The 22,613-nt window shown below is 38.7% G+C and overlaps 1 protein-coding gene across 2 annotated transcripts in view; it reads right to left on the bottom strand.

The window, feature by feature from the left end:
• LOC126177028 (tudor domain-containing protein 7-like) overlaps positions 1-22,613 on the bottom strand; it is a 231,172-nt gene that overhangs the window by 179,512 nt on the left and 29,047 nt on the right. Inside the window, exons 4-8 of one of the 2 annotated variants that reach the window (XM_049924262.1) lie at positions 20,514-20,660; positions 15,849-16,034; positions 9,451-9,714; positions 8,954-9,127; positions 5,186-5,356 (exon numbers count right to left, since the gene is read on the bottom strand). In XM_049924262.1, coding sequence (XP_049780219.1) covers positions 5,186-5,356; positions 8,954-9,127; positions 9,451-9,714; positions 15,849-16,034; positions 20,514-20,660 — 942 coding nt within the window. The remainder of the gene's footprint in view (positions 1-5,185; positions 5,357-8,953; positions 9,128-9,450; positions 9,715-15,848; positions 16,035-20,513; positions 20,661-22,613) is intronic. The other variant, XM_049924270.1, reaches the window with a different exon arrangement.

Below are 22,613 nucleotides of genomic sequence, written 5' to 3'. Positions count from 1 at the left end.
TCACAGAAGCCTATGTAGTAGGCTATGTAGTACTTTTGTGATATTTCACACAAAAACAACAGAAGTAGTGGTGTGTGTATGTGTGTGTGTGGGGGGGGGGGGATTTGCATAATGGAGGAGACACAGTACTTTATAGCTTCAAAAAGATGTCTACAGTCCAAGAAAGGCAGAACAGCGTATAAGTAAACATTGCACAAAATACTTATGTAAATATTTGCATTTGAAAATGAGAGTAAATTCTTGGAAAGCATCACACTACACATGAAAAAATGTGTAACTGGAGTAGTGTTACATTATTTAAATAATGAATGACTACTGCAAGCTTTCCAAAAACAATGAATATGATGAATGACATTAAGTTAAACATATCTACTTCCCAGACAGTTACCAGTTTTAGTTATGTCTGCAGTTAAACATATCACAAAATTCAGGTAACATTTATTGGATATCACACAAGTTCTTGATGAATATTTCGACACATATTACACATATATACTACATGCATACATGAACTACAAAAATAAAAAAGGGAATCATATACATAACTTTTACTGCTTAAAAAATTATTTCCCACATTTTACATTATCCCAAATTTTACACTATTTCTGTACCGTATTTACTCGAATCTAAGCCGCACTCAAATCTAAGCTACACCTGAAAAATGAGACTCGAAATCAAGGAAAAAAAAAAAAATTTCCCGAAATTAAGCCACACTTGAAATTTGAGACTCAAAATTCAAGGGGAGATAAAAGTTATAGACCGCCCCTCAAAATAGAAACAAAGTTGGTCCACTGTAACATGAGACACAATTGAGGTCGAATGGATGAAGATACAGCTACAGCAGTTTGGTTCGAGTCGTAAGCTTAACAGTTAAGCTTTACCAAATAGCCATTGCTATGTGTCAGGCGCTCCATCCGTATTTATACGGGTACCCTTCCTTTTTCACGAGCTTCGTCTGGTTTGAATATATTGTTTATTTTGCATTGATCTGATAAGTGCCGTTCTCTTTGTTGTAGGTGTTTATGTCTCTCTAAGCTGAAAATGCATTATTGTATTGTGTCATGCATTGTTTGTCGCATTCTGGTAATGAGTGTTTACGACCTGTCACCGCTCGTGGCATGGCTTGCTTTTGTGCGCGCTGCTGCCACTTACAATAAAAACAAAGAGGGGAATTGTCTCATAAGCGAAACAACGGTAAGAGAGTGCTATTTGTTTTTACTTACACTGCTGATTTCTTTGATGATGATCAACAAGAAGCAAATAATAGACTGTGTATGATGGAATTTATTCCGAATAAGAGTTAAGCAAAAATTTTTCTCCGTTTGAAAATCTTTGCAGACGCCTCTTTAGTACGTTACATTCAGTACAGAAATTAGTCATCTTAGATTCGGGCTTCATTTCTGACTGTATCACTATTCAGCATAAGAATAACACAAATATAAACATGAAATTATATGTATATTCTTCTGTGTTTGCTGTTGTCTGACTCTAGTTTCGTAGTTTATTAGGCAGACAGGATTTAAATGAGATAGCAGCAAACACGAAAGAATACACGGCATAATGTTTACATTCTTCTACCTCTTCTTTTAATTTATTTTCTGACGCATAGGTTTTGGCGCCAGTATTTATCTTTGTGCCTGCAAAGCATGCCTGTGTAGTGCTACATATATTAGATGGCAGAAGTTAGTTGTGGCGGCACCTACCAACATTTTTCAGAACTTTTGCTTACTTTGCACTTGATTCTAAGCCGCACGCGGTTTTTTGGATTACAAAATTCGGAAAAAAAGTGCATCTTAGATTCGAGTAAATACAGTAAGTCCCTTGAAAAGTGAAAAGTAGGTTTCACTATTATCAGTGAACTATCAATGAAAGTGGTAGGTGAGCAATGTACTAATGCTGCCTTTGACACTGTTCAGATGCAGCCTGGCCGATGTGAATGTGAGAGACAGAACATGCTACGGAGTATACACACATGCATTGAGACACATGGACACAAATTTCAACACATACTGTAAACATGGCTGCATGATAAGAGTGCATATTAGACTGCAGTCTCTGTAACAATGCACGATTGAATAAATGGTCTCTAGCTTGGAAACCATGCATTTCCTGACATGGGTTCATTAGATTATTTTGGTTCTGTATCCTCTCATGGATCAATACCTGCAGTTTATACACAGTGGAAAAAATCACCCTGTACAGCAAGAACTAGTGGAAAAACAAGCTGGATTTTGTAAAGGAAGAGGGACCACAATTCAAATTGCCAACATTTGGTGGATTGTGGAAAAGACAAGAAAATTCTGGAAAGATGTCTCTCTCCTTTATTGATTACCCAAAGCCTTTGATTGTGTTGATCACAATAAATTACTGGAAGTACTCAAAAATATGAGAGAACCAAATCACTTCATTCATCTCACACAGAGTTTATCCTCTGACCAAGATGCCACAGTGAGAACAACTAAATGGATCAAGATCCAAAAAGGGGTATGGCAAGGCACCTTACTTATTTAACCTGTATGCAGAGCATGTTATGAGGAATGCCGAGCTAGATGAAGAAAAAACTGGAATTAAAGGAGCTAGGATAAATATAACCAACCTTAGTTATGGAGACAATACTATACTGTTCACAGGAAAGGTTGTCTTAGGCTGAATGCTGACAAAACAAAAATTATAGCAACTACAAATATGCTTTCACGGCATGTAGGAGGAGAACAATGGCATAGTCTATGTTCAATTATCTCGGTTCCCAGATTTCGGCTGATGGTGACTGCACCCACAAAATCAGGACACGCCTGCTGCTTGATATATGAACAATGTCAAACCTTGACAAGGTTTTAAGGAGTAGAGAGATAAATTTAGCAACAAAGGTCCGTATTGTAAGGGCTACGGTCTTTCCAGCTGTGGCTTATGGATGAGAGACCTGGACCATTAAAAACGCATAACAGCGAAGAATAGACTGCTTTGAACTGAGGTGTTGGAGGACACTTCTTAAAGAGTCCCATGGACTGCAAAGTAACCGAGTAGGTCAACATTACAGCAAATAAAACCAGAGTGCTCCCTGTAAGGTCTGATACGAATACAAGAGCTGACCTACTTCAGACACATCATGAGAAGATATGTTTCACTGGAAAATACTCTAATGCTGGGGAAGATTGAAGGCATTAGGAGAAGAAGACGCTAATGAGATGGGTTGATGGTATCACAGAAGTAGTGTGTACCAACCTGGGAAGCCTGTGGGAGAAAGTGCAGACAGAAGAAACAGGCGTGTTTTGGTTCATGGGGTCACAGAAGTCGGAACCAACTAAACAAATAGAGAGAGAGAGAGAGAGAGAGAGAGAGAGAGAGAGAGATATTACTCTTGAAAGTAGTCATATTCATTCATACACACAATTGGTCAAACAGACATCCAAAATACACACACATGTGGCAGTGACAAGACAGGTTCATCAGGCCCACCGCTACCATGAGTATGTACATTTTGGGTGTCTTTGTGGCTGTGTATAATCAGTAATTTTCACTGCTTCACACTGAAATGTCAAGGCTTGCTTACTTTGCATACTTACATCCTTTTATACCCAATAGAAATACAGGATGTATCAAAAAGAATCATCCAATTTGGCACGTCTATATTTCTGAAACTAATAAACATACACAATTAATTTTGTTTTTTGATGAATGGGCATCTCACAAAGTTCTTTTCCATACCTTTACACAAGCGTTCAATATACCTCCCTTGAGATGCACAGCATGTCAGTGCAGTATTCAAATCGTTCCCACACTGCAGCAAGCATGTCTTGCATTACATACAGCTTCCACAGCTACTGTTATGTGCTGTCTCAGTTCATTCACTGTTGTTGGTAACAGAGACACATAAACAAAGTATTTTATAAACCCCTAAAAGAAATAATCACATAGTCAGGTCCAGTGACCTTGGATGCCAGTAATGTAAGGCTGAATCATCTGGTCCAGTGCGACCAATCCATCATTCAGTAATCCTTTGATTTAAAAATTTCCACACTTCCAGATGCCAGTGTGGCAGTGCCCCTTCCTGTTGGTAAATGAAGTCATTCGAATCAGTCTGCAACTGCGGAAAAAGACAGTTCTCAAGCATATTGAGATACATGCTTCCTGTAACAGTGTTCTCGGCAAAGAAAAATTGACGCTACACCTTTTCCCGTGAAACTGCACAAAACACATTAAATTCTGGAGAGTCCCTCTCATGTTGTACAACTTCAAGTGGTTTTTCCGTACCCCATATTCTCACAGTATGATGGTTCATCTTTCCATTTAAATAGAATGTTTCCACGTCACTGAACACTAAGTGTGGAAGAAAACTATAATTCTCCATCTTGCCAAGAACAAAATTACAGATCTCTACACATTGTTGTTTCTCATTTTCACGAAGAGCTTGCAGTAGCTGAAATCTGTGTGGTTTCATGTGTAAACGTACACGCAACACACTAGACAGACATCGGGGGCATGTTGAGCTGTCGAGCACCACAGCAAATGGATTTCCGTGGACTCCTTGTGAAACTATGGCGGATGCGTTTGACTTCTGTGTCAGACACTCAGGGACAGCCCAGCGATTTCCCTTTACCCAAACAATCTGTTTCTGGGAATTGTTCATGCCATCATCTAATGCTCTGTGCTGTATTAGTATCCACATCATACCTAGTATGAAAATCATAATGAACAGTTATTACTGACCCGCACTGCACAAAACGTAGAAAGCAAAACGCTTTCTGTTGTCTTAACACCATTTTTACTAGAACTGAAGTGGGCGCACATTGCTGCTGTTGTCTTAACACCATTTTTACTAGAACTGAAGTGGGCGCACATTGCTGCTACCTAGCGGGAGCCATGTAAAACTCAAGAGTTTGCTCTTTCCAAAGTACACTGTTCATGCACATATCTCAAACAACATAATGGTTTTGATTTTTTATATCGGATGATTCTTTTTGATACAACCAGTATAGTCACGATGAGAGAGGAAAAATATACTTAGCCCAAAAGAGAAAATTGAAGAAAAGAGATGGTTACAAGAAAAAATATCCTCTGATAAACCTGATCACCAGACTCATGCCTGAACAAAATAACAAAAACCAAACATAATTATGTTCTGACATTACTCTAAAAAAGTCAAAATGGTATGTTACTTTCACAGCATTATTCAATATTTTCATACCTGGCTAACTCTTCTTATAATTACATTTCTGTCAGTTGTAGTACCGCTCTGAGCTGAAAGGCTTTTATTCAGTTTTGTTAATTCCAGTACAGCCAATTTTGCAACTGACTCTGCTGCTTCCTCTGGTGTACTTTTCTCATCAGGATAATTATTAAAATTCTCATCACCAACCTGAAATAAATATCATTTCTGATGTAAAATGTATGAAAATATTGTTAAGGGCATAGAAAAAAAGGCCTATAAAAAACTGCAATGGAACATGTACCTCAATATCCACCCGACAGATAAATACTTAAAAAGAAGAACAGAATTTACATGAAAAATATAAAGTTCCTTAACCATTTGAGAACAGTCATTCTACAGAAAATCTAAAGATGCTGCCATAGACTAATCTCTGGCACAAGCGTCCATGTGAACTAACAAGATACAGTTTACTGAGATTCTAAATGTGATTCTGTCGATGGCTGTGGCTGAAACACTTTACGGTATGTATTTTAAAAACTATATAAGTAGTGAAAAAGAGGAATTATTTTATTGTGAAGGGATATTATCACCAAATATTGTACTTGTAATAGAGTGTAATTGGAGAGAGAATATATCTACTCAACTAGTGGCGGCAGGAGAACACATATTGAAAAAAGTTTTACATATGCAAGCTTTCATAGACAGTGGCTCCTTTTTCTAGCAGAAGGGCTGAAGGGGTAGAAAGTGGGTTGAAGGAAAAGGACTGGAGAGGTTCGGGAAAAGAGACAGAGTTCGGAAAAGTCAGCTAGAATCTCAGGTCAGGGGAGACTTATCAGACGGGATGACAAGGAACTCCCCCCCTTTTCCTAAACCTCTCCAGTCCTTCTCCTTCACCTCTCTTCCTTCCCCTTCAACCCTACTGCCAGAGGAAGGAGATACTGGCTCCAAAAGCTTGCATATATAAAACCTTTTTCTATATGTGTGTTCTCCTGCCACCAATTGATGAGTAGATTTCTTATCTAGCCAGCTATCTTATATTGTCAAAAATTGATTATTTTCATTATTGTACTTGTAATACAGATTTCTAAGATTGCTACTTACCATAAAGAAGATATGTCAAATTGCAGACAGGCACGATTAAAAGACACTCACATGTTAGCTCTCGGCCACAGCCTTCGTCAATAAAGGCACGCACGCATGCACGCGCACACACACACACACACACACACACACACACACACACACACTACATTCCAGCCCAGGATTCTGGAGTTGACAGGTGTGTGTGTGTGTGTGTGTGTGTGTGTGTGTGTGTGTGTGTGTGTGTGTGTGTGTACTGACGAAGGCTGTGGCCAAAGCTAACAAGTGAGTGTTGTTTAATCATGCCTGTCTGAAAGCTGACTTGTCTTCTTTACAGCAAGTAGCAATGGTAAGTTAAAGACTCCACGTGTCCGTTGTCAACCTTGCTCTGGTTTTTTCAGAATTTTTTTTTTAACATGGTGTCCTGTAATGTAACTAAACATACATCCAAAATTAATAAAATATTGTACACCTTGCTGTACATCACAACACTTAACCTATGGAAACTACACACTAATATTTCCAACATAAAGGACAAAGTTAAAAAAGAATGACAAGAAAAGTTCTCTCTATTTTATATCCAAAAGTCAATTCAGTAAGTATCAGAAAATAAAATTCTTGAGACGATTGGACACTGGCACTCTTTTTGTTGAAATTTTCACTGTTTATCAGGCTACACAGTTTCCAATGCTCATTGACTCCAAAATACACATGAAATAGAAACTTCAATTTGAAAAGAGCCTTGACACCTTCTGGGAGTTTATGATGACTGCTGTTAGTAACGTGCAATACTAATAACGGAGTAATCAAAGTTTAACTGTAATTAATAGCACATTTCCTATGGATGCATACACTGCAACATCAGGTATCCAAAACACCCAGAATATCCCACATAAGACTTCTCTTTCAGACACCGCAAATCTTTTATCTCCAATAAATTTCAGAGCTTTTAAAGGACAATGTACTGACCACACACTTACAACATATATGGATGACAACATTTATGGTAAATCTTGCAGTAAAGTTTGACCACAGTGTAAACTGTCCTTACTTTAGAAATTGCCATCCAGTGAAGCGTACAACATGCACACTGCACACAAGGTAAGGAAGACTGAAGAGCCAAAAACTAGACAGTAAATGCCATATACACAAGCAAGTCAGCTCATAATCTCTTGGAACATCCATAATTTTCATTGTCACTCCCTTATACTGCAAAGGGGCATCTGGTCATGTTTACAAAGTTTTAACAGAGCCAAGATCAACCTCACACAAACATATATTAATCAAAAAAAAACAATTCTCATGCAGATTCTCAAAGTCTCTGGCAAGCATGTGCAATAAACAGTTTGTTTACTAATTACTGGCCTCCATGCAGCAAATTAAAAGCTGTACATAAGAGAAAGGGTAAAATGCATCAAACCATCATATAAAAGGAGACTGCTATTCTCTGATAAAATTCACAGTTTAGCTGGAGAGGGGAGGGGCGACGCTCAGAAACCAAATTAAGAACATTCCATCTTCTGAGGGGAACAGAAGGCTAAGATGAAGGAACAGTGTAAGTGGAAACTCAAAAGTTCATGCATCAGTTAACATTGTCCAAAATTAATTTGAAAGACCATGAAAAGTAGTGAAAGTCATGAGAAATACAGATGGCATTAAGATAAAATACAATGATAAATTGAAAGAATGAAGAAATTAATAATAAAAATCGAGAAAATAAACCGGGTAGAAGAGGAATCTAGGGGTAGAAAAATAATTAGTAACATAAATAATAGACCAAGGAAGCAACTAAGAAAAGCTAAGGTAGGTTAAGTTTGGGAGGAGGACAGAAAAACAGGTAAGTCAGAGAGCAAATTTCATCCCCGGGTCCCTACAATTCATGGACACTGGTACTAGGAATATCTGAATGACTCTTTTAGTATAACACACAGAAATTGGGTACTGACTAAACATGCCTCCTAAGATTCTACAACATTTTTCTGCTATCCTATAGATATCCCTATTCCCAGTCACTGTGCTATGCATAAAGAGAGCAAACATGCCTAACTGGTGGAAACTTCTCTGCTGCATTAAATATGTAGCAGCTAGTTGAGTTTGCATTCTCCAGCATTATTCATTTTCCCTCCAATGCAGTAAATTCATACTGCTGTTTACCAATGAGTTACAGTTATTAAATGGAAGTGAAACTGTTCATCATCTTGCTTGTTGGGGCAGACCACACTTGTTTCAGATTTACACCACAAGAGAAACATAATTTTCTTGATTTTCTTTTTTTTCCCCCCTGCTCAGCTGACACGGGACAATCATTACTGACACAATATTATGAGGAGATGCAGCTCACGTGAAAATGATCCACTGTTTTCCCCAGTTAGTGTGTTCGTAAACTACTAACACTTGTAACAATGCACAGAAGTTTGGATACAGAGTTCTACACTGATATGGAAATATACTGCTTTATTTAGGGAATGTTGGATTGTCAAAAGAAAGACTGAAAGCCACTGTTTTTGGTAACTCTTCTTACAACTTCATACTCGAGTGAATTCATAGTATTTAAAATCTTATTTTACTTTACCTACAAATTTATACTGACGTACCATCAACAGACTACAAGGACAACAGGAACTGAGAAAGGAGAAACAACAGAACAAACACAAGAAGCACCAAAATGTTCTTACTAATCACTGATCTATTAACGTCAAGTCATTTCACCAACTGATAACTTACCTTAACAACACAACTATAAACAAATGGTTCTCCTTTCGGTTTACGAGGTACTAATTTGTATGATGGTTCCCCCAGGCCTTGCTGCACAGCATATTCATGCAGTTTATCTGTGTATAGCTTCTCAGACCCACTTCCTCTGCGAGGCAAGAATGACTCAATAATGACAGATGGTTGCTGGAAAACAGATAGTTTTTGTAAGGTCATCAGACTAAGTAATAATGACACAGATAACCTATAAATTCAAGTCTCCACTCCTCTAACAAGGTGCGAATTAAATTACAAAAATAAACCTCTAAAGTTACAAAGTTATGAAAAATTTAGTTTTTCTGTTACTGCAACATTTAGTGCTACAAGCATCTTCAATCAAGTGAAGATAGCACACTTATAATTTACAACTACAGTTAAACTCTGTTAGTTACAGAATTTAAAAGGACACTAGTATGAAATCTAATAATTCTTTTATGTCATAAACTGAGGCTGTTAATAATGATACTTACCACTTTATTTCTAGCCTTCCGCAATGTTTCTTTAAGATGTGTCATAGGAGGTGTCGCAGGTGTAACAGGAGGTCTCGCAGGTGTAAGAGGCGGTCGCACAGGCGCAGCAGGAGGCCGTACAGGTGTAATGGGAGGTCGCACACGAGTTGACACAGAAGGTGTCACCTCACACTGGCTGAAGCTTTCACATAACTGTGGAATAGGTTGTTGGGGCATATAAAATTCTTCATAAACAATAGGTGCTGCAGCAGACTGATATGGAACCTGGAAATGAAATGTACAAGTGGGCTGAACATGCATGTCAAACATCAAACGCAGAGAAACTGTGCAACAAAAATGAACATGTACACTGAAAACCCACAAGAGTGAACCATTATGACTGTAAAGGCTTCTGAATTAATATTATCTTTACTGATGAGATGTAGAATCAAGTGGGTAACAATTGGAGGAAAAATATTTTCTATGTATCTTCAGTCACAATTTTATTCCATGAACCAAAATGTGGTTATGAGGGAAACTAAAATAGGATGAAGCTAAAATGTTTCCAAAACAACCATTAAAAACAAAAATAGGTCAGATAATAAAACACTGACTGGCTTTCAAACAATGCATCTGTTTCATGCATACAATCGACTAATACTGAATACAAAATAATACAAGACTCATGTGAAACGTCTCAATTGATAAAGCAGCCTTTCAAGCAAAGCCACAAATACACAAATTTAAAAAGAATAATAATAATAATAATAATAATAATAATAATAAATGAAGTGGCAATGGTTAGGAAGTGGGAGAAGCTTAACTGAATTAGGTGCTGGACAGAAAGAAAAATCACTCTCAAAACTGTATAAGAAGATATACAAAAGAAATATAGTATTGAGTAATTTGGCACTAATGAGTACAACAGGGATGAACTTCCAACACACAGGTTGTCAGATGTCCACCTACCTTACAACTGATATCCAGCAATAATAGAAGAATACGTCAATAAAGTTGGTTCAAGTGTATAAGAGCAGCCTGTTGAATGATTTGGTTGAAACCTTTTTCCTTTTGTATCTGTGTGGATCTCTGTGTTGATCATGTTCAAACAACATAGTTTTCTCTGAAAAATGTTGTTGGTTCAGTGTGTATCTGCTATTGTAACCAGTTGCAAAAAATGTAACAGGAAAGGGTTTCTAGTTGACCCTATTTTTTTAATAATAATCTTGAAATAACATTCAGAACTATTTTTACCAAACTAACGTAATTAATAGTGGAAACATGGGCAAGAAACAGAATGCTCAAAAACTTTTAGGTACACTATAGTTACAGATCATGTACAAATTTACTGTTCCTATGCCAGGTAGTTGTCAACTTAAACATTCCATATATCTGGCATTAATCTAGGCAGTGTATTTCAAAACACTGTAAAATTTTAGATAGACTGCGTTGAATTTAAAGTTCCCCTTCAGACACCACTCTCTCCCCAGCATGCAAATTCTGAGACTGTGACTGCAACACCCTCACCTTATAAATCCTACTTCTTGTTTTGCAACAAAAGGGAGACATTGTTCACATACTACTCACTCACAAAACAAATCGAGTGACTTTTTTTGTATTACAATTTCTCTGTGTGCCACCAGGTGGTGTAACAGAGCCCAGTAGTCTTCTCTTATTTTTTGACCCTTCTCTCCAATAAGAAATCACAACCAACTGAAGCAGCTCTCACAATAAAGATTCCCTTACAGCTGAACATGGTGCACATGCAACAGTCTTCTTCAAGCATTAGGGAAACTTCTGTTGATGAATCTTCCAGGTTGTACGACTGTGGTCTACGAAAATTTTTGGTTCCTGACATTTTGTCCAGAGCTGCAGTGGACATCTTAGGAGTACCTGGTGTTTTAGTCAGGAAGACTCAGTGCAGATCAAAACGAAAATTTCTGTTCCGGCACTGACAATGTTGAGTGTTTATGGAAAAAGTTAAAGGCAATCGTAAAATGCGTTTTAGACAGGTACGTGCCGAATAAAACTGTGAGGGACGGGAAAAACCCACCGTAGAAGTTCCATGCGGCTTTTCGCGGATGATGCTGTAGTATACAGAGAAATTGCAGCATTCGAAAATTGCAGCGAAATGCAGGAAGATCTGCAGTGGATAGGCACTTGGTGCAGAGTGTGGCAACCGACTCTTAAAATAGACAAATGTAATGTATTGCGAATACATAGAAAGAAGGATCCTTTATTGTATGATTATATGATAGCGGAACAAACACTGGTAGCAGTTACTTCTGTAAAATATCTGGGAGTATGCGTATGGAACGATTTGAAGTGGAATGATCATATAAAATTAATTGTTGGTAAGGCAGGTACCAGGTTGAGATTCATTGAGAGAGTCCTTAGAAAATGTAGCCCATCAACAAAGGAGGTGGCTTACAAAACACTCGTTCGACCTATACTTGAGCACTAAACTGACAAATAATGATTGGGTAACCTCTGTCGTCAGCAAACGTTTCAGCTTCACATCAATTGTGTCAGCGTCTGCATAAATAATAACTAGTGACTACCAAAGGAACAAACAACCCTTATACTGAACTTGTACAGAATACTGACTCAGCATCAGTGTGGGATCCGTACCAGATCGGGTTGACGGAGGAGATAGAGAAGAACCAAAGAATAGCAGCGTGTTTCGTCACAGGGTTATTTGGTAATCGTGATAGCATTACAGAGATGTTTAGCAAACTCAAGTGGCAGACTCTGCAAGAGAGGCGCTCTGCATCGCGGTGTAGCTTGCTCGCCAGGTTTCGAGAGGGTGCGTTTCTGGATGAGGTATCGAACATATTGCTTCCCCCTACTTATACCTCCCGAGGAGATCACGAATGTAAAATTAGAGGGATTCAAGCACGCACGGAGGTTTTCAGACAGTCGTTCTTCCCGCGAACCATATGCGACTGGAACAGGAAAGGGAGGTAATGACAGTGGCACATAAAGTGCCCTCCGCCACACACCGTTGGGTGGCTTGCGGAGTATAAATGTAGATGTAGACGTAGGAGCACCTCTGAAGACGTCCAGGGCAGCTCTGGGCAAAACATCATGAACCATGTAGTTTCCTAGACAACAGCCACATAGCCCAGAAGATTCACCAGCAACTATGACATCTGGGTGTGAATGCTTTCATTGTATGATTAGACACATTTTCCCAAAGCACTCAAGGCCAGGCTCAAGTGCAAAACTGAACTGAGAAACTGCCAAGCGTATCTCCTTCCTTCCATTGCATTATCTGTTTAACAAGAACAGACAGACAGCAACAAAACCTCCCAGTAACAAAGAATATATGGACAGGTCTAAACCTACACAAATTGCGAAGACAATGAATATCTGTATTTTTTTAAAAACTTGCTTCTACTTCTTCGGCTTTATACTGTCAAGCATTTAAATGTGCACCCGAATTAGTGTTATTTTATTTGCTTTAGTTTTCATTCAATCCTTAATTTTGTAGGTGCTGTGTGTGTGTGTGTGTGTGTGTGTGTGTGTGTGTGTGTGTGTGTGTGTGTGTAGAGGGGGGACAGGTTGGAAGGGCACCACTTTGTCCCTTTCACACAAATCCTTTGTTGCTGTGCAGTTTCATAATGATGGTGAATTAATTGATATTCAATATTGTGTAGAATATACAGTGTAAATATTACAACTATTTATTTGGTAAAAGAAAGTGTCAGGGAAACTAGCTCCTGGAGGTATGTTTATCAATTTATTTGGTTGTTAATTTCAGTTTTCTGTGTATATGGGTCTGCTTTTTATTTATCAATAATACAACTGATTGTGGCAATGCTTTACAGTACTGCACAAAGAAAAAAAAGACGAAAAATCCTATTATCAAACTGCTCTTAAGTCTAGATTCATGCTGAGCCCTCAATCATAAATAATAATCCTCAGAGCATTTCATTTGAACCACACAGCAAGTGGATCGAAATAGAAATCTTCACAGAGTTTAAGTACTTCAGATTCAGATACTCTGAAGTTGAAAACTAAACTGACAAATAATGATTGGATAACCTCTGTCGTCAGCATACGTTTCAGCTTCACATCAATTGTGTCAGCGTCTCCATAAATAATAACTAGTGACTACCAAAGGAACAAACAACCCTTATATTGAACTTGTACAGAATACTGACTCAGCAAGTCAACATTCATAGTCTATATTATTAGGTACGTGTTGTTCTATAAACAAAAATCTCTTCGCGACTCCTCTGGTACATTACCATCAAACTCAAATTGTTTGTTTGTGTGTGTGTGTGTGTGTGTGTGTGTGTGTGTTCCCCTGCCACCACTTGGTGAGTAGATTTTTTTTAATCTATCCAAAGCACCATGTGGCATCGAAACAGATATTCTTACTGTGGTCAATCAACTACAGCGAGCGTCAAGTCTTGAGTCATAATACAATATCACAAAGCACAATTTTCTGTTATAAATTGGAAAAATAGAATGTATGTGACGTTGTTGAAAGCATATGGAACAGAGTTCATGAGCAAGAAATGAACTTACAGAAAGAAACTGTTGATGAGGCACATTTGATTCAACCTTCAAGAGGTATGACAACAGACAACAAGTATGTGTGACAGATGTTCTCATACAACTGGCAACTTCATCCAAAATTGATAATTTGGAAATGTCTACAAGATGTCACTTTAGCAACATTATCTCTCTCTCTCTCTCTCTCTCTCTCTCTCTCTCTCTCTCTCTACTGCACATCCTTCTTCCCTCTCCCCATTATTTTCTATTTATTTAACTTATGTCTTTCAAGTTTATTTTTCCTTCTCTGATGTGTCACTAGTGTCTCTCCAATTTTCAGCCATATGCAGACTTGAATGTGTGGCCTTATCTTTCTCAAGATCTGTTCACAACAGTACAATGTTATCACCAAGTTATCTAAATTCACTTCTAACAGCATTTTTTCATTCTTTATGTCAAAGAAATTTATTTAAGCAAACTGTAAAATTACAAGAAGACAGAATGGCTGTCCAATACTTACCTTATGGAGGTGAAATTGCAGGTATTAACAACAGACATATTTAAAAATAGAAAAAAATTACACCCAGATTTTGAATCTGTTAATTCCTTCCTCTGTGTGGATAAAGGAATGGGTTTGTGAAGATTGGAAAGGAGACACTGATCACTCACAGCCTAAACTGAGCAAAAATAACCTCCTGGGAGGAAACAAGGAGACAAAGATAAAGGGGGAAGTGTCCTCAGAATGCATTAGTACCTCTTAACCTAGAGACTGAGTGACCTGCCCTTCCCTTCCAATCTTCCCCCACCTGTATTTGTCTATTCTTCCCAAGGAAGTAAATATTTTTAAATGAGTCTGTTAGAAGTACTTGGAATTTTTATTCAGTTTTCCTATTACTTGAATGTCAAATCATTAACCTTTGTATCTGGAGGTCTGTGCTGTTCTTGGAAGAAACATGACAAATGGACCAAGTTGGGACTAGCACAGAAATGCAAGAACACTATACCAGCAGTGCCATGCCTTATGCAGCACAGTATTTCTACACATTCTACAGTTAAGTTGCCTGTCATTACTATTTGCCTGATCTCTCTACGTATATGAGACATACTTAAAAACACATCAAGCATATGGCTATAGGAAGTAGTTTGGACCCATTCTACGCAGGCTTTTCCATGGACCACATGATGCAGGCATTCCTCACCTCTCAAAAAGCTTTGCACCCTAGCTTTGTGGTCTGCACTCACAGTGAAGATGAATTACTATTCTTTCTGCTATAACGTAAATTCTTTTCCCTGGTAAAATTCACCTGGTCCTTCCCCAAATCCAAAACCACCTCCATTCATCTCAATGAAGTTAATATCCACACCTCCGTTCACATCAGTCCAGCCAGTAATCAACAAAATCTTTACAAAAACAATCTCCACCCCCTCAAAATCAATGTTAAAAAAGTTACCATCTGTCATGCACTTCACTGTGATTTACTGGGTACAGACATAGATGCAGAAGTGTTTCCTTCCCTATAGCATAGCCATCTGCAGTAAGCACACCTGCTCTAAACCCAAATCACTCAGTACCTATATTAATAACCACTCTAATGTTTTCCTCACTCAAACTAACTCATCAATATGCCTCAACTACGTACTTCACCAGAGCTGACTTTTCCAACCACCTCTCATACCGTCTGCTTTTATCCAATATTCCCTAGTCACACTGTTTATCTCTTTGATCACTTCCCCACCTTTGCAGCACTCCTTGCCCTGTTGCTTTGTAGTGACATATCCTCAGGTGCCACATTTTAATTCACATTTTGTAAAACATTCTATTAAGACAAAACCTGAAATGACAAACGTCACATAACAGTCTGTAATCACTAAAATATGGTGAAGTACCATTCTCTATACTAAACTGAATTCCTTACACGATCAACAGCTGTAGGCAAACTGTAATGCGATTCTGGGTACAATGGTGGTGCTCTATCAAATAGTGATGGAATGTGTGCATCTGTTGGTTGTTGTGAAGGTATAGCACCCCCTCTTGAAAACCGTGGTGGTTTTTCGTAGTTGTCTGGTCGGCCTGGTGTCCAAGATGACTGAACCGTTCGGACCTACAAAGCAGGTGACAAATATTATATTCTTCACATGTTGAAACTATTTTTTCAGAAAAAAGAAACAAACAGTACACTGATAACTGTTTTTACATCACATCCTAACAGAGTAATCCTGAAACATGGAGAGAAAGGAATGGTGCTCAATATTCCAAAATTAAACAGAGTCCTTTGTAGTTACAAACCAAGAACTGTACTACACCATCCACAGATCCTTTTTCAATTCTAGCACATGACATTTAAAAATATTCTTTTTTTAAATCTACTAGGCACTTTAAGCTTAATTTCACTTGAATATATCAGCTGTGAGACAACAGTAGCTGCACTATTTGTTACATATTCAATTGCACTGGAAAACAAAAAGTTGGCACCGAGGACATACATGTCGCATATGGAAACCAATTACAATACTTGTTGGACATATAAGTTGAAGAACTATTCAATATATTATGTTAATATCAACTAGTGTTAATTAATATATTGATAATACTGTCATGACATAATAAATATAAATAACCATGTCATTATGACTTAAAAATTCCCCCATTCCTTCAAGGCCAGTTCTTTTTCATTATTTACTGGGTTGTCTCACAACTGACGAGAGGGATTCAGTCCATTATTAATAAGGAATACTTAGATTTTAAGTAATGTTAACAATGAAGTCATTCAAGACAGCATAAACTCAAATCAAACAAGGACTGGGATGGACACTGGTTGTGTTATTTTCAATGAAACTGTCTTTCAGGAAATCACAGCAAATCTAAAGCAGAAGGGGATATGAACCCCACTCTTTCAAAATGCAAGTTTAAAGTCTTAAACACTGCACCACCCACTACCTCACTCAGTTGTCATAATATAGGATGGGATGAGAAGCTACTGAGACCAATGAAAAGTGTGTGTGGAGAAATGTGCCAAATAGTGTGGAATTAAATTTACCAAAGTTTTATTCACACAATTATAAAATTAAACATTATAATCAATTTCCACTGTTTCCTCTAACAGCTTCCCTGTGTTTGCATTAGGTTTGTTTTAGAACCAATACATAGGCAAACCTGTTTACTCATGTCATCTCATGAGGAGCTTCAATTAGACCAAAGTATTGCTCTCAGGGGAAAAAAAATTATAATTCGAAATAATCTTATATGTAACATATTGGAGATATCTGTTTACATTTGCAAACATCGTCAACTTTACTGTTTGAAGATGTAAAAGTAACTACTCGATGTATAGTGAAAGTGTTACGAATTTGACAGGTACATTAACAATATTGAAATTGAAACTGTGCTTTTGGACAATGTCCTTCCTTGAAGCTAGTTGACTAACACAACCAAACTACAGTGCTGGAATAATAAGGTTTACAGTCCCATCAGTAATTACATCATTAGAGAATGAACACATAGCGGGATAGGTCAATGACAATGAAGAAAATGTGCTATGTCCATTTAAAAGGAGGGGGAGGGGGGAGGGGGCAAGGACAGAAGGAACACATTCTGCATCAATCTATGGCAAATGAAACTTTTAAGCATACATTTACTGAATACAGTCCTATCAACTCTGCCTTCACTTCTTGCAACATAGTTCAAAAATGGTTTTCCTCATGTCACCTTTGCAATGTTTGTAAGTGAAGAAAAATTTCAAATACAACAAATCACTGTATTTCGGACAGCACAACAGTATTCTGCATCTCATTTTGCAGTCATGCAACACACAGTGACAGGAAAAAGTCACAACACCAAAATATAATTAATGTAGAGTAATCAAACAATGGAAAATTCAGGATGGACTGTAACAATATTACGAGAAGGAAAGTTGCTACTCACCATATAGCGGAGATGCTGAGTCGCAGAGAGGCACAACAAAAAGACTTTCACAATTAAAGCTTTCGCCCGTTGGCCTTTGTGCACGCACGCGCGCGCGCACACACACACACACACACACACACACACACACACACACACACACACAGACACAGACGACTGCAGCCTCAGGCAACTGAAATCACACTGCCGTGTGTGTGTGTGTGTGTGTGAGGGGGGGGGGGGGCCGCACGCGCGTGTGCATCTGTTGTTGACAAAGGCCAATTGCCGAAAGCTTTAATTGTGAGTCTTTTTGTTGTGCCTATCTGTGACTCAGCATCTCTGCTTTATGGTGAGTAGCAACTTTCCTTCTCATAATAATGTACAGTAATGAAATTTGAGAATAAATTTCAAATTTAGAGGTTACTGTACGTGCAAGATAAGCCACTGCAAACATGAAATGCTGGTACATCAATAACTGGTGTAACCTCCAGAATGTTGAATGCAAGCATGCAAACGTGCATGTATCATGTTGTACAGCAGCCAGTTGTCAGTTTGTGTGATGGAGTCCGATACTTGCTGCACTTGGTCAGTCTATACAGGGGTGCTGGTTGTGGATGATGATGGAGTTGTTGTCAGATGATGATGATGTCCCACATGTGCTCAATTGGAGACAGATCTGGCGACTGAGCAGGCCAAGACAATGTACTGACACTCTGTAGAGAACACCGAGTTACAATAGCAGTATGTGGGCGAGTGTTATCTTGCTGGAAAAAATGCTCTGGAAATGCTGTTCATGAATGGTAGCAAAACAGGTCGAATCACCAGATCACTGTACACATTTGCAGTCAGCATATGTGAGATAACTACGAGAGTGCTCCTGCTGTCATGAGAAATCTCACCCCAGACTATAACTCCATGAGGCAGCCCGTTGTGTCTAGCACACAGACAAGTTGGTTGCAGGTTCTCAACTGGCCTTTTGATGAACACATGACAATCACTGGCCCCAAGGCAGAACGAGCTTTCATCAAAAAACACAACAGACCTTCACCCTACCCTCCAATGAGCTCTCGCTTGACACCACTGGAGTGGTAAATGGCGGCAGTCTGGGGTCAGAGGAATGCACACTACAGGTGTCTGGCTCACAGCTGTCCTTGAAGTAACCAATTTCTAACTGTTCACTGTGGCACAGTGGTGACAATTGCTGCTCAAATTGCTGCTGGAGATGGAACAATGCACCAGAGCTATATACCACATGTGATGGTCTTCCCTCATATTAGTGTCATGTGGCAACTGTACATTTCCATGACAATTATTGCCAGTAATCATGTACAGTGGCTAATTCCTGCCAAGTCTTCCTGAAACAACACAGAGGGAACATCCAGCTTCCTGTAGCTCTATTACACAACCTCACTGAAATTCACTGAGTATTGACAATGGTGTCTTTGTTGCCTCCAAGGTATTCTTGACTAACATGAATTCACCACATCCAAACTCACAGGTAACTAACGCTCACAATCATTACAGCCTATATTTACAGCAAACCAGATTTGCATCGTACTAGAGTCGTTACTTGAAATTCTCTTATGTCACTATTGCAAAATCTGAATAGTCATAATCTTTCAGATGTAGAAACACACCTACCAACTTTCATTTTTCTTGAGTCAGTGTATTTCCATGTATCCTGAAATGGAATGCATCAATCACCTACACCCAAACTACCATGTACTTTCACAATGCCCAGAAATGAGATGAATTCTATTCACTCTTCTTTCCACATTTCCAAAAACAGCCTCACAAAATCATAATCTCTGCAAGATATGGGCTCTTATAAAGATAACCCATTGCTTTCAATCACACCTATCCTTAATGTTGGATAAACTATAAAATCTATGTTTTCATTCCTTGCTCATAGTCACTGCTCTTCCAATTCTAATCGATTCAAATCTGTTACATATCAATATTTCATCTCTTCTGAGGTTTTTTCCCCCACATTTATCTAATTTATCTAATCATTATTTGTGCTTCATTCCTGCTGTATACATGTCATCTACATTTCTCTTTCCCTTCTCTATCATGTCACTGCAGTCCACTAGAGAGAAGTGGGGTTCCAACAATTTCTATGGATTAGGTTGTTATTAAAGTGCTTCCCTCTTATTGCTTTGCATAAATATACCAGACGGGAGGCCCTAGCCAAACGACATTCATTCATTACTAGGAAAGTTTTTGTAACATTGTCACAGTTAATCTCATCCCTACTCTTACCCGATTACACTGTTGACCCATCCAAGTGACAGCAGGAAACTTAAAACTACCCTTTCTATCTTCTTCTCTGCCATTTTCACCTTCTTAAACTTCAATTTTCATCTTACTTGTGACTCACTGCTTTCAATTGCCGTATCCTGCAGTTTTTCCTAGATGTAGAGTCAGGGTAACTTTAATGCCTATTCTTAAAGTAAGAATCAGTATTCTAAAAGCCAAACAATTTGGCAACCTTCATATTTCTGTGAGAATGTGTTGCTGCCTTGAAAGTCAGTATTTTTAATACCATCACAATTTTTTATTGCTTTGTCACATTCAACTAAAGGAAATGCTATTTCAAAGCACATAAACAAAGTACATATAAAAGAGACATAGCTAATGTTATAAAATCTTATTTAACTGTTCAACAATATTTGATTACCACTGAGCTTGACTGATTATTTGACTGCGCTCCTTTTCCACTGAGTGTGACAGTAATTGGCTGTCTTCTAGAGGAAGGCTTCGATTCAGGTTTTTTTGAATTCCACTTGTTTCCTGGCGGAAAATTTCGTGATCTGCTTGGCGCAGCCTATAAAGACAGACAACTCAAAATACAATTCTACCATTAACAATAAATATTTGGTTTGATATGGGTAATAAAGTATAGTATGTTCACAATGCCCTGAATGAGGGGTCCCTAGTTACGTATCAGCGGGAGCCTGTAGAAGTCAGTCAATTCAGACCAAGAGTGTTCTGTGTTCAACCACTGCCAACAATGGTGATCTAACAATACTCTCTCTCTCTCTCTCTCTCTCTCTCTCTCTCTCTCTCTCTCTCTCTCTCTGTGTGTGTGTGTGTGTGTGTGTGTGTGTGTGTGTGTGTGTGTGTGTGCTGTTTTTCCAAAGCAGCAAGCACATTGTTGCACACTCAGTTCAAAAAAGGACACAGGCAAAGTAAGTTGAAATTCTTGTGTCTATCAAAATATCAATGCATGAAGTATTCATCATCATCATCATTCCCAAAACCATCCCTCTCCCACCCCACCCAGAACATTGTGAACAAACAATAAATACACATTAACACAAATAAACACTAACTGTTTAGTGTGGTGTGAATGTAAGCTTCATAATGATGATAATATCTACAAGTGGATCCAAGTGTCTACATAACAACTATCAAAATATTAACAAAAGTGGCACAAGAGTGGCAACAGGTGTGGGTTAATTACAACTGCTCACATTTGTCATGTGGAAACCCAAACTCACCTCAATTAACTGAAAGAGATACAAGCAAATGAAAATGCACAATATACCTTACACTTTGATGACAAGTCCATAACTTTCCTGATGAACCCCCTTTCCTCTGTTCTATCTAAACTCAGTTCTTAAGTATATTAGACCCATAGTTACAGTAAGACTTATTTCCCACATTATATAGATACGTTCCTCAAAGACTGCATTTTTAATTTCACAAAGACTGACTACTTCAAATGAGGTGTACTGTAAAATGTTCATAAATACATCCAAAATGTACAGACATCAAAAAAAGTTTTGCATCACCTCGGTTCCGAGAGTTCCGGTAACATGTAAAAAAAATTGGAATATAGATCAACATAAACAATATTTCCGCCCTTTTTATTGCTCATGAAAACCACACATTGCATGTTGTACCACCACACAGCGAGACCTTCAGAGGTAGTGGTCTAGATTGCTGTACACATCAACACCTCTAATACCCAGTAGCACATCTTGCATTGATGCATGCCTGTATTCGTTGTGGCATATCCCAGGCATGTTCATGTTCAATAAGGTTCACGTCTGGAGAACATGCTGGCCATTCTAGTTGAGCGATGTCATTATCCTGAAGGAAGTCCTTCACAAGATGTGCACGATGGGAGCACAAACTGTCGTTCATGGAGACGAATGTCTCGCCAATATGCTGCCGATATGGTTGCACTGTCAGTCACAGGATGGCATTTATGTATTGTACAGCCATTACGGCACCATCCATGACCACCAGCAGCATCCGTCGGCCCCACATAATGCCACCCCAAAATATCAGGGAACTTCCACCTTGCTGCACTCGCTGGGCAGTGTGCCTAAGGCGTTCAGCCTGATCAGGCTGTCACCAAACACCTCTCCAACGATTGTCTGGTTGAAGGCATATGCGACACTCATTGGTGAAGAGAACGTGATGCCAATCCTGAGCGTTCCATTCAGCATGTTGTTGTGCCCAATAGTACTGCGCTGCATGGTGTCGTGGTTGCAAAGATGGACCTCGCCACAGACATCAGGAGTGAAGTTGCGCGTCATGCATCCTATTCGGCACAGTTTGAGTTGTAACACGACGTCCTGTGGCTGCACGAAAAGCATTATTCAACATGGAGGTGTTGTTGTCAAGGTTCCTCCAAGCCATAATCTGTAGATAGTGGTCATCTACTGCAGTAGTGCCCCTTGGACGGCCTGAGCAAGGCATGTCATCGACAGTTCCTGTCTCTCTGTATCTCCTCCATGTCCGAACAACATCGCTTTGGTTCACTCCG

The sequence above is a fragment of the Schistocerca cancellata genome, chromosome 1 (assembly GCF_023864275.1).
Source record: "Schistocerca cancellata isolate TAMUIC-IGC-003103 chromosome 1, iqSchCanc2.1, whole genome shotgun sequence".
NCBI classification, from domain to species: Eukaryota; Metazoa; Arthropoda; class Insecta; order Orthoptera; family Acrididae; genus Schistocerca; species Schistocerca cancellata.
Note: the sequence above shows the minus strand (reverse complement) of the source record. Positions and strands in the feature narration are given on the sequence as shown.